This window comes from Oryzias melastigma, linkage group LG21, assembly GCF_002922805.2.
Source record: "Oryzias melastigma strain HK-1 linkage group LG21, ASM292280v2, whole genome shotgun sequence".
Lineage (NCBI taxonomy): Eukaryota > Metazoa > Chordata > Actinopteri > Beloniformes > Adrianichthyidae > Oryzias > Oryzias melastigma.
In genome coordinates this window covers 16,194,303-16,206,163 of record NC_050532.1, presented here as the reverse complement: position 1 = coordinate 16,206,163, position 11,861 = coordinate 16,194,303, and the positions used below count along the sequence as shown (strand labels likewise).

The 11,861-nt window shown below is 36.5% G+C and overlaps 2 protein-coding genes across 2 annotated transcripts; both read left to right on the top strand.

Moving 5' to 3' along the window:
* Positions 1–62: 62 nt before the first annotated feature.
* On the top strand, positions 63–5,048 carry LOC112155016 (tubulin alpha chain). The gene is made up of 4 exons (XM_024286372.1): positions 63–221; positions 2,711–2,933; positions 3,022–3,170; positions 3,778–5,048. Exons 1-4 carry the CDS (start codon positions 219–221, stop codon positions 4,750–4,752), a joined length of 1,350 nt encoding a protein of 449 aa, XP_024142140.1. The 5' UTR covers positions 63–218; the 3' UTR covers positions 4,753–5,048.
* A 394-nt stretch (positions 5,049–5,442) lies between these two features.
* Positions 5,443–11,208, top strand: pofut2 (protein O-fucosyltransferase 2). Its single transcript, XM_024286373.2, has 9 exons — positions 5,443–5,675; positions 7,150–7,403; positions 7,482–7,626; positions 7,806–7,916; positions 8,422–8,488; positions 8,691–8,816; positions 9,502–9,682; positions 9,787–9,910; positions 10,812–11,208. The coding sequence occupies exons 1-9, from the start codon at positions 5,509–5,511 to the stop codon at positions 10,963–10,965; spliced, it is 1,329 nt and encodes a 442-aa protein (XP_024142141.1). The 5' UTR covers positions 5,443–5,508; the 3' UTR covers positions 10,966–11,208.
* Positions 11,209–11,861: the final 653 nt, after the last annotated feature.

Sequence of the window (11,861 nt, the reverse complement as noted above, 5' to 3'; positions counted from 1 at the left end):
CCCTGCCAGAATGTGTATCCCCAGTCTCAGGCGCGCGCAAAATGCGCGTTCCCGCGAGGGAACAAATGGGCGTGGTTAGAAGCCAAAGACGGCTGAGCGGCTCCACCTGGCAGTGCTAACTCACCCAGACCTCGTTACCGGTCACTGTGAGAGGATTCAGCCTAAAACCACCTTCATTATCATCTTTCTGTCAGCAGTCATTCTGAAAAAACTCCAAAATGGTGAGTATGGAACTTTTGGCAAACTTTACTCTTTTTTTTTTTTTACTCCAAACTTCTTTTTATACAGATGCTTTTGCATTAAGTAGGCTGTCAGGTTAACGGTGCAGTGTTCTCTGTGTGCATGTGGCCTCCTGCTATTCAGAAATAGCCTCTTAGCTCAGTTACTGGCTGATCTGGTTAGTGTCTGCCAAAACACATGGGAGTGCAATCAGTCAACATTTTCACTACAGGAAGAAATAAAATAAAAGCTACAAATAGGGTGTGACATGTGACTCAGTTATAAGTCAATTTGATTTTGAAGACAGAAAACACAGTATTAGTGATTCTTGTTAGCAGCATTTTAAAAATGTGTCATCATTTATTTATGCTGTATGTAAATAAAACTTTACAGGTTCAAACAAAAAAAATGTATTTGTGTAGAAACATATTTAACTCAAAAATCTGGCTTTTCTCATCTATATCAGCCTGTTTGTGATTAAATTCAGCCAACTTTTCATGAAGTTCTTATGATCTTTTGGAAATGTAGCCAGCACCACCCACCCCCACAACCTTTATGGTTTATTTGCCCAGTGTAGTGTAAACAGCTTTTAAGCGTCAGTAATGCAAATAAAAACCAAATGGTTTTGTTTAACAAGTACACTGGCAGCTGCAGGAGACCTACCTTAATCAAACAGATCACCCAAGAGTACCTAGCTGCAGTTCTGGAGCTAGTGTGGTTGGCCCTAAATTAATAAGCGGCTCTATGAAGTTAGTGGATAGATGAACAAACGAGTATTTAGACTGATCATTTGACCACATATTTTTTTCACAGAATGCTTCCATCTCAGAAGGAAAAATACATAGTTTTGTTGTTGCAATGCATTTTATCTTCTAAAGTTTTCATTGCAACTAAATGAATAGAAATTGGAATGAATTTATGCTTAACAACTCATTCATTTTGTGAGTGCACAACACTAAAGATAAAACTGCTCCTATTCCTGCTGACCTATGCTTTGTTTGCCCCATTTACTGTTCGTTTTGTCTCTGACAGAATCTTATGTGTGTATAAGCAACTGCAGTCTTACTTGCAAAAAGAAAAAAACTGGATTCTCAAGTCGGTGTGGTTAGACTGTAGACATGCCCTTGCTTTCACCATGCATAGTCACACCCTGACCGTTTTGCTGACTGTTCATATGGCTTTGTTTTTCAATCTATTTTTAAATCTCAAACGATTATCCCATCTTAGACTGCCATTAGAAACAAGATCTGTGTTTGTGTGCTAAAATACTTGTTTTTCAACTTGTGTTTCAGAACAGACTGTTGTTGAGACTGTGTTTCAGAAACTGTGAGGTGATTACAGGGAGGCAGATTAGTGAACATAGGAAGCCGGTAGATGTATGTAGTTTTAGGTTTTGGCGGATGTGTGTGCTGCCTTTGTTTGACTAAGGAAGTTAGAAGCATTCAGCTAAAAAAACACAACAAAGCTGTTGCAAAGCATGCAGGTAGGATTATAAGTATGTGCCGTTTTCTGCTTCAGGAACAGGAAGTCTTGTTCAAGGGCACGAATGTCAAGACAAAGGAAGATTTAATTGAATACTTAAAAAAGGCCCCAAAAAGACAGTAGAAGACTCTTTAGTAGTCCTACTGTTACGTACGTTGTGAAAAGAGCTAAAGCACAGATGCACTGAGACACTTTGCAATGGCTAACTAAGAAAGGGTGGAATCCTAAAAAGGCCTTTTTTTATTAGTTCATGGATTTTTGTTTTCAATTGGAACCAAGTGAATTCTGTGAGAACTTGCTATTAATAAACTAATAAAAAGGTTTGTTTTTATTTGTATTTACAATTCTCTAAAAACCTACTCTTGAGTTTCTTCCCTTGTCCTTGCTGATGTCAACAAAAACTGATTCTGAGACTCTTTCTGGTCTTCTTCATATCAGCATGGGAGTCACCACCGTTTAGCGGGGGCAGACAGTCAGTGTTTACAGGCAACAACGTTCACAGCTACGTGTCAGGTCACCGTGAGAAGGCTAAAATAGATCTGCCGACGGGAAAGTTCAGCGAGTCGGGGAGAGTTATCTTTGGAAGAAGAAAAACACGGCAAAGCTATGCCTTTCTGTGTAGATCACGACTGAGGAACGGTCTTTTGGCATTTGCTGAAATTTTTGACAATGGTAGCACATAACTCGTCAGATGATGAATGAACGTAGATTAACTAAATGTGTATTAGCTAAGTTCTCATAGTTATAAAGAATGCAGGTTGAATATTAGATGAGCAAACTTAAAGCTGACAATAGCTATGAACTCATGAGGTCATGTCTACTTCTGGCAGTGGAATGAAATCCAGAGACAGCTGCTGCAAATGAATGGCGAGGTTGTGTCTCTGCTGTCACCTAGTGCCAGTATTAACAAATGACTCCCATAGATGAAAATGCAGGACTGGTTTAGGCTTTATTAGTTTCCACGTACTAATGTATCCTCCCTGCCCTCGTTGTCTTTACTTGCTTGCAGCGAGAATGCATCTCCGTTCACGTGGGCCAGGCCGGTGTGCAGATGGGGAACACCTGTTGGGAACTCTACTGTCTAGAGCACGGCATTCAGCCAGATGGTCAGATGTTGGCCCAAAAGCCCACAGGTGGCCACGACGACTCCTTCACCACCTTTTTCAGTGAGACTGCAGCTAGGAAATACGTCCCAAGAGCAATCTTTGTTGACCTTGAACCCACTGTCATTGGTTAGTATTGAAACAGCAGCAATTTGCTAAGCATACTAGATAATTAAAGTCATGACTCCTTTTGTCTGGATTTTTTGTTTTGTTTTAGATGAAGTGAGAGCGGGGACATATCGTCAACTTTTTCATCCCGAACAGCTGATTTCAGGAAAAGAGGATGCAGCCAACAACTATGCTAGAGGACACTACACCATTGGTAGAGAGATCATCGACTCTGTTCTGGACAGAATTCGCAAACTGGTAAATAAACTTTCTTAACACATTTTAAATTACTTTTGCTTGTTACCATGAACTGGTGCTGTAAAATCCATTGCACCAGTTGGATACAATATTTATTCAAATCCCACTCAATGAGTTGGTGTTTATTCCCATTTTATTTGTTGCACTGCATTTACTGTAATGTGTATAAGAAAAACAATAAATGAGTTATTTTGTTAGGGTTATCCTAACGTAAATACTTAAACAAATTGCAGGAAAAGAAGGCTCTTTCCCAATGAAATGTAACCGTTATGTGACAGTGATAGTTTAGGCTTTCTACTTTGGCCGCTATTGTTCAAATGAACACAGACCTCAATTCTTGTATGCTTGTGCCTAAGTGGATTCTGGAGGAAAAAAGGATTTCATCCAAGTTATGGGATTTTAGATTTACTCAGGATCAACCCCAATTGGCCAACTGTGTACAAACACAGATTTCACTCAGATTTGGTACAGTCTTAATAGTTAACAAACCACTGAAATTCTTAAAGCAGTTCACTGAATCCATTATTGATAAAAAAAATAAAATAGTCTACTTTCCCACAATTATAAAAATTTTGTTTGTAATATACTGACTTCTTCATATCTACAGGCTGATCAATGTACCGGGCTACAAGGATTCTTGGTCTTCCACTCCTTTGGTGGAGGCACCGGCTCTGGTTTCACGTCCCTGCTGATGGAGAGACTCTCTGTTGACTTTGGGAAGAAGTCCAAGCTTGAGTTTGCCATCTACCCTGCTCCCCAGGTTTCCACAGCTGTAGTGGAGCCTTACAACTCCATCCTAACTACCCACACCACCTTGGAGCACTCTGACTGTGCATTCATGGTGGACAATGAAGCTATCTATGACATCTGCCGCAGGAACCTTGACATCGAACGTCCATCATATACTAATCTCAACCGGCTTATCAGCCAGATAGTCTCATCCATCACAGCCTCACTCCGCTTTGATGGAGCTCTGAATGTCGATCTGACCGAGTTCCAAACTAACTTGGTGCCATATCCTCGTATCCATTTCCCTCTGGCCACCTACGCACCCATCATCTCTGCTGAGAAAGCCTACCACGAGCAGCTGTCTGTGGCTGAAATTACCAACTCCTGCTTCGAACCGGCTAATCAGATGGTGAAATGTGACCCTCGCCATGGCAAATACATGGCCTGCTGTCTGCTGTATCGTGGTGATGTGGTCCCCAAAGATGTCAACTCTGCCATTGCAGCTATCAAAACCAAACGCTCCATCCAGTTTGTAGACTGGTGCCCCACAGGGTTCAAGGTGGGCATCAACTATCAGCCTCCAACTGTGGTTCCAGGTGGAGATCTGGCTAAGGTGCAGAGAGCCGTGTGTATGTTGAGCAACACCACGGCCATAGCTGAGGCCTGGGCTCGACTAGACCACAAGTTTGATCTCATGTATGCCAAGAGAGCCTTCGTCCACTGGTATGTTGGTGAGGGCATGGAGGAAGGAGAGTTCTCAGAAGCAAGAGAAGACATGGCTGCTCTGGAGAAAGATTATGAAGAAGTGGGGATTGACTCATTTGAAGAGGATGAGGAAGGGGAGGAATATTAAGAATCTGCTTTTTTTTCAGGAACACAGCTAGTCTTAGTTTTATTTATAGGAGAAAGATAATAAAACATGAGAACATGTGAATGTTTTTTTTCAGTTTTAATTCTACCGGTTTTATACTTTTATTTTAATGTGCCTTCCTCTAAGGGTATAGCCTATTCATACCTCTGATACTTTACGATGTTTTAAAAGCTCGTATTGATAATCAAATAATTGGTTTTATTTTTCCAAATTAAAATGGCATACATTTTACAAAGGATGCATTTTTCTTTGTCAATAAACCTTCACCCAAAAACTGATCTGTTTTGTTTGTGTGTTACCATACACTACACACGTTTTTTAAAGGTTTAAAGGTTTTCAAAGGTTTAAGGCACAGTAGTGAAGTAGAGAAATGCAGTTTTATTTTGCTCTTTAGACTTTAGCCAAAAAAATAAATAAAAAAATAAAGCAGATGTCTATCTTAAATGTTAAAAAATGCATTGTTTTTCTAAATAAATATTTTAATAGATAAATGAATCTTAAAAATACTAAATGGAACACTACTGCATTTTTTAAATATATATATTTTTTATATTTATAATTATGTTTATATAATTAATTATAGTAATTAAATTTATAATTATGTTATGTTTATATTCTTAAAGCTAGTTCATGTTTTGAGCACATCTGCATCTCCAGTTGTGCTCTTCCAGAGTAGTTGCTAAGCAACGCCACAGACGCCTTTTATGCTTCCCGGAAGTACGTGGCTCAGAGGAAATAATGGCGTTCAGCATATTCCATTTAGTGTTGTTATATTTATCTTCCACATACTCGTTCAGCGCTTTCTTTTTAGGTGTTTTCGCTGCTTTTGCAGCAGTAAAGAGTGAGAATGTGTTCAGCGCAGGTCATACGAGTACAATACCCATCGCCGCCGCAAGGGATCTACGGTGAGCTTTCACTTGTGTTAGCTAGCTAGCAATTCTAGCGCTGTTTTGCTGTTGCTTCGTGTATTTTTCTGTCTGTTTATTTAGTGTTTCCTTTGTATCAAACTGTAATGTTTAGCTAGACCTCTAATACTTGAAATTTGATCAAATTTGTCACATGCGATCGCTTGTGTCGAACATTATTGCTAAATTTGATTGCATTAGATTTATTAGCCACTTACCTGCGTGATATAAAACGCATCTAAAGATCTGAGATTGTATAGTAATGTTTCAGTGACATTTGGGGTAGATATTACTCATAACATTCGAAGTAATCCCGTTACAGCCCAGCATTCATTCATTATGTTTGACCTACCTGCATGTAAACAAGCACAACCTTCTCTGCTAAAACATAAGATTTGATAGACTCCTGATCAAAATCAGAAGACCAGGTAACAAATTGCATTAATTTGCATTTTGCAAGGCTAGATTTTAACAACGTTGTAACTAAAGATTTAAAATGTACAAATAAGAAATGGGGAAAAGTGACCCAACATGTTGAGCAGGTAATTTAACTAAAACAGCACAATTTACCTGAAAAAGGCTATTCATCAGCTGATCAAAAGTTTAGGACCATAACACAAAACTGAAATCAAAGGGTCCAAACAAAACAGTAATGAGAAGCTCCACCATTTATTTATTTATAACAATTAGAACCTTACAAAACATGACTCATAAATCGAAAGAAGATCTTTGAGTGGTTACAGATGGGGGGAATGCGGAGGGAAACAACAAAAGCAAAGCTGAAACAGAAGTGTACAATCTATAATATTTCTTTGTAGGATAATTGGGGGTGTTGATGGAGATGTGGTCTTAGAAGATGCTTTTTGATTTTGAAGCCCTTCCCTTGCAGATGCCGTCTGATCATAAATGGGCAACAGTCAACAGCAGTTATAGTCTTAATTAGGGTTGAAGACCATTCAGGGTCTTAGCAGAAAGCCCTTTGGATCAATACCGGGGATATTTTTTTTCTTTTTTTTTTTTTGTTCTGTAACCCTCTGGATCTTAAAAAAAAAAAAAAAAAAAAACTACTGTTTTACTACATCTAACGTTGTGAGAAACCTTGCTTATGCAGCTCAACAATCCTGCCACATTCAAAGAAATTGAGCTTTTTAGATTTTGCCATCAAGCGATCTTAAAAGGATGATTATTTATGAGAAAATAGTTTGAATGTAAATTTTGGCATAAATTCTGGCTTTTAAAGGGGTACAGTTTTTTAAACTTTTAAATATTTTTCATTTAAATTGTTAATTTTAACAAAATTAGTTGCTAAAAATACTTGTTCTCTTGCTCTTCTTTCTTCTTTTAAATGCTAAATCTTGCATTTTCTTAACTGGAGTGTATATTTAACCTGCTTTTGTCCTGTTGCTGAAAAAAATAATTGGTAGACTTTATACTGAAGTGTTAAAAATCCCTTTTATATTTCTCTGGATTTCAGGTACCTGTTATATGACGTAAACCCTCCAGAGGGCTTCAATCTGCGCAGGGATGTCTACATCCGCATGGCGTCCCTGGTCAAGACTCTAAGGAAGGAAGGCGGTGACTGGGTGCTGGTTCTCCCCCCGTGGGGTCGCCTGTACCACTGGCAAAGCTCTGACATTGATCAGATTCGCATCCCATGGGGGGAGTTCTTCAGCATCACCAGCCTGCAGGCCAACGTGCCCGTCATCGAGTACGAGGAGTTCATTGCTGGTAAGTAAGTGCTGAGAGGTAAAGTTCAGCACACTCATCTATGTGTTAAAAGTGACCTATTTTACTTATTGTTTATAGAGAACGGAGGCCCGTTCATCGACCAAGTTCTGGTTCTGCAGAACTATGCTGAAGGATGGACTGAGGGTAAATGGGAGGAAAAAGTCGATGAGCGTCCATGTTTTGACAAGCTGATGTACTACAAAGATAAACAGGGCTACTACAGGTAAAAAATAAAAAAAAGTAATTTTTTTGTTTTTGTTTAACACAACCATTTTTTAATGTACTGAGGTTAATTCTGATTAAACTAAAAGAAAATCAGAAAAATCACAGCATTTTTCATATTATTTTGGATATTTCTACTGTCTATTTGCCCTACAAGCTTTATGATGTCTGTTTCTACAGGGGCTGGTTCTGGGGCTACGAGGAAACAAGAGCCCGGAACGTGACGTGTGTGTCAGCACAGGGACACGCCTCAATTATGGCTCCAGTTCTGCAGAGAAACTACACAGTGACGTAAGTCCAGAGAATAACCGACCCTGACCGCACAGATAGGTTGTAATTTATTTAAAGACCATATTTAAACGTGTTATCAATCAACTTTTCCAAATGTGTGTTGTAAAAAGGGCTGGTTTTATCCTTTATTTTTCCATTCCCATGTTTTTTTTTAATTTTATCTTGTTTTGATATTTAGCTTATCAGACTTACTTACTGAATCAAAGCAGTTTATGACATTTTCAAGATAAATATTTCAATTAATTTTATAAGACAGTCAGTCAAACTAAACCTATAATAAAGAGGTAATTGTTACGGTTTACGTCAAAAGTTTAAGGTGACTTACAGTGATGACCTAATAAAAGAATGCTTGTTTTGTGATCCCCTCTACAATAAACAAAGAAAACAGTATTTGTTAAGCATTTACACATTCTTACACAAGTCAAACGTGATTTATGTTCTTTTTTTTGCTTGAATAACATGTTGGTTAAACAAATGTATACACTAAACTCTTTGTTACGTTTAGATCTGTCATGCTTGATAGAGCAGAGACGCTTCTTCATGATGTCTATGCTGGGAAGGACTACTGGGATGTAAGTTTAGTAAAATCGCTTTTTTTCTTCAAAGGACTCATTTTAGGACAGATATTGTGATATTAACTCCTTTAGCCTAACTTTATTTCCAATTATATATATATATATATATTAAAAACACATACTTTAATATGTTTTCCATTCAAGTTTATGCTAACTTCTGCAAACGGATGTATGCATTTTTGCCTGTTCCCTTCCTCAGACCCGTCGGAGTATGGTCTTTGCTAAGCACCTGCGACTCATCGGAGATGAGTTTAGAGCCAAATACCTGAACTCTACAGATGACAGAGACCTTACCACATACAGAGAGGACTGGACTCGCATGAGGGTGAGTTAGTGTACATATTATTGTTGCATTATTTGAATGTATGGACTCATTCTTGGATTTTTTTTTCTTTCTAAAGTACTTACCATGTGATTTTCTTATTTTTTTTAATTAATGGGGTGATCTTCATTTGTGTCTCATTATTTAAGTTTGTTAAATACTCTTGCTCATGTTTCTTAATGATACTTAATGTGGGAACCATAACTCTTAATAGGAGGAATTGGGTTTAGAAAAGGAATGAATAGATAGATATATATGAAAAGACTTTAAAAAGTGTAGTTTTTGTCAAAGACTGTTCTATCACTGAAATAAAATATTAATGTTGCTGTCTTAAAATAAATACTTAAATTAAAACTTTATAGCATATCTGTAAAACGTTTTGTTGCAAAAACAGGCATTAAGGGTTAATGTGTGCTTTATCAACCCTTCAAACTAAAATATTATTAAAGTATTAGTATTAAGAAAGACAATTAAATATTTGAAAGTACCTTGTGTAGCTTATTTAAAACAAAAAATGTTTCACTATGTTGTAAAAATAATATTTTTTGTTTATTATATTGTTTTCGTGTTGAGCTTCATACTTCAGCTTCTGCTTGATTTTTCTGATTTGAAATAAACCAACAGCTGCAGTTATATTGAGAGCACCAAACAGTCAATTGAAGGTTATACTTTTTTTTTCACTTTTTAGGCAAAGCCAGGCTCAGCCAAAGGCGGCCCTTACCTCGCCGTTCATCTACGCCGAAAAGACTTCATCTGGGGTCATAGAGAGGACGTGCCCAGCCTGAAGGGGGCAGTCAAAACTATTTCAAACTTGATGAAGAAACACAAACTTGAAAAAGTGTTTATTGCTACAGATGCTGATGGTGAAGGTAGTGACTTTAATAACATGTTACATTATATTAACATTTTGTATTTTTGATATTGACTAATAATAAGTAACTGAAGTGTATTAATTTCTTATGTGACCTGATAGAACTGAAGGAGCTTAAAGGAATGTTGCCACACATGGTGCGGTTTGAGCCATCTCAAGAGGACCTGGAGCTGCTGAAAGATGGAGGAGTGGCCATCATTGACCAATGGATTTGTTCTCATGCAAGGTTTCTGTCTTTACTCTCTTTGTCACGGGCATGTTTTCTTAACTAACAACATCTTGGCATTGTCACATGTCTCTTTGTCTTCGACATAACTCAACATTATGACCTTTAATGCTTTCGCTTTGCGTTTTACATCATTTTCAAATCTGGATTTGAGAATTTATTCTTTGAATGTGAAAGACTAACTGACTGAATAAAGTGTATAACTAATATACTTTTATTTGCAAAATCGAGTATTTAATCTGATGCTTAAAAATAGCCTTTAAAAAAAAGATAAACCTGCACTTTATTTAATGGCCACCAGGGGTCAGTCTATTTCCTTATACTGTTTATGTACTTTTTACCAAAATAAACTGACTTTTATGAATAAAGCAATTTGCCATTTTTGTTAAAATTGTATTTTAATTTATATTTCGATACCCATACAGCCAGATTGAGCAGGTTGGAATGATCTGACTGTTCAGAGCCACAGAATTTCAAAACAAAGCTTTAAATATGTAAAACTTACTTAAAATTATGTTGACCATAAGTCATTTAAATATGTTAAACTTACTTAAAATTATGTTGACCATAAGTCATTTATATATATATATATATATAAGTTTAGATAGTAAATCTATCTGTTTTAGCTATATGAAAAGTGTTGTTGTTATTTGACTTTTTTTGTCAAGTTTGTAATTTTTTAAAGTTATTTTTATGTTTTTGGCTTTTATATTTAATAGAGAAATCACTTTATTTTAAAATTCACATATTGAAAAACACTTACTGGAAATTAAAAAAGTGTTTGTTCCTGGAAAATGCCTAAACTTGAAAAACTTGTGCTGTATCTCAGCATCACATTCTTCATTGTCTCTTCAGTTTTGTTTCTCTGTACTTTTTTCTTTAATCTACTTTTCCTTTCTAGATTCTTCATCGGAACATCAGTGTCCACCTTTTCTTTCCGGATCCACGAAGAGAGGGAAATCCTCGGTTTCGACCCTAAGACTACTTACAACCGTTTCTGTGGTGATGCTGAGAAAGAGTGTGAACAGCCAACCCACTGGAAAATAGTTTACTGATGGGACTCTTGACGTGCCTGAAACACAAGTGCCATGTGAAAGCAGTATTATCAGATTTTTATGTCTTATTTAGGATATATGATCTGTTCAACTTTTTATGTTTTTTTTTTTTTTTTGTGTGTGTGTGTGTGTGTTGTGGAATCATTTTACTTCTGTGACTGAACTTTATGCTGAAAATCCCAAAAACTGAGCTGCCAAACGTGAAAGTTTATTATTAAACAATTAAATATGGATGTTTCTTAATGTGGTTGTTTTGTGTAGATCTTTTATTAGATTATTTTTCATACTAAAAGTACATGTTAAAAACTATCAAGTCTTGATCAAAAGAGCAATTTGTAGTTTTGTAAAATTAGGCTGTCTTAAGACAACAAAAGACTAAAAATATGAGGCATTTTTATCTACTAATAATGCATAAAATGTTCAGATTTTTGTCTGATGTGGACATTTGACATTATTCACCTGTTGAAAGAAAAGATGAGAGACAAGTCAGTCTGTTGTCAACTTATATAACAGGGTTAAATATAACAAAGCACAAGACTTTTATGTGTTCAGTCAACTGATCATAAGTTGTGAAGAGTTGTTTGTACATCAATTGTATATTTATAGAAAATTTAGATACTAAAATGTAATTTAGTAATTGCAATTTGTCAACAAAACAAGTGCTATCAAAGAAAATAAAAGTCATTTGTATGACTCATACTCACACCCTTCAGATGATCAATAGGATGTTTAAAAATACAAAGAAAAGTTCTCTGTAAAACTTTGCGTAATCTAGAACTTAGGTCACTGGAAGATGCATCCATAGAATTTTAGAAGTGTTAAGCTAAAAAAACAAAAAAAAACAATTCAAAAATAAAAAGCAGCACATTTGTGGATTCAAAAAGTTCAGAATTCAG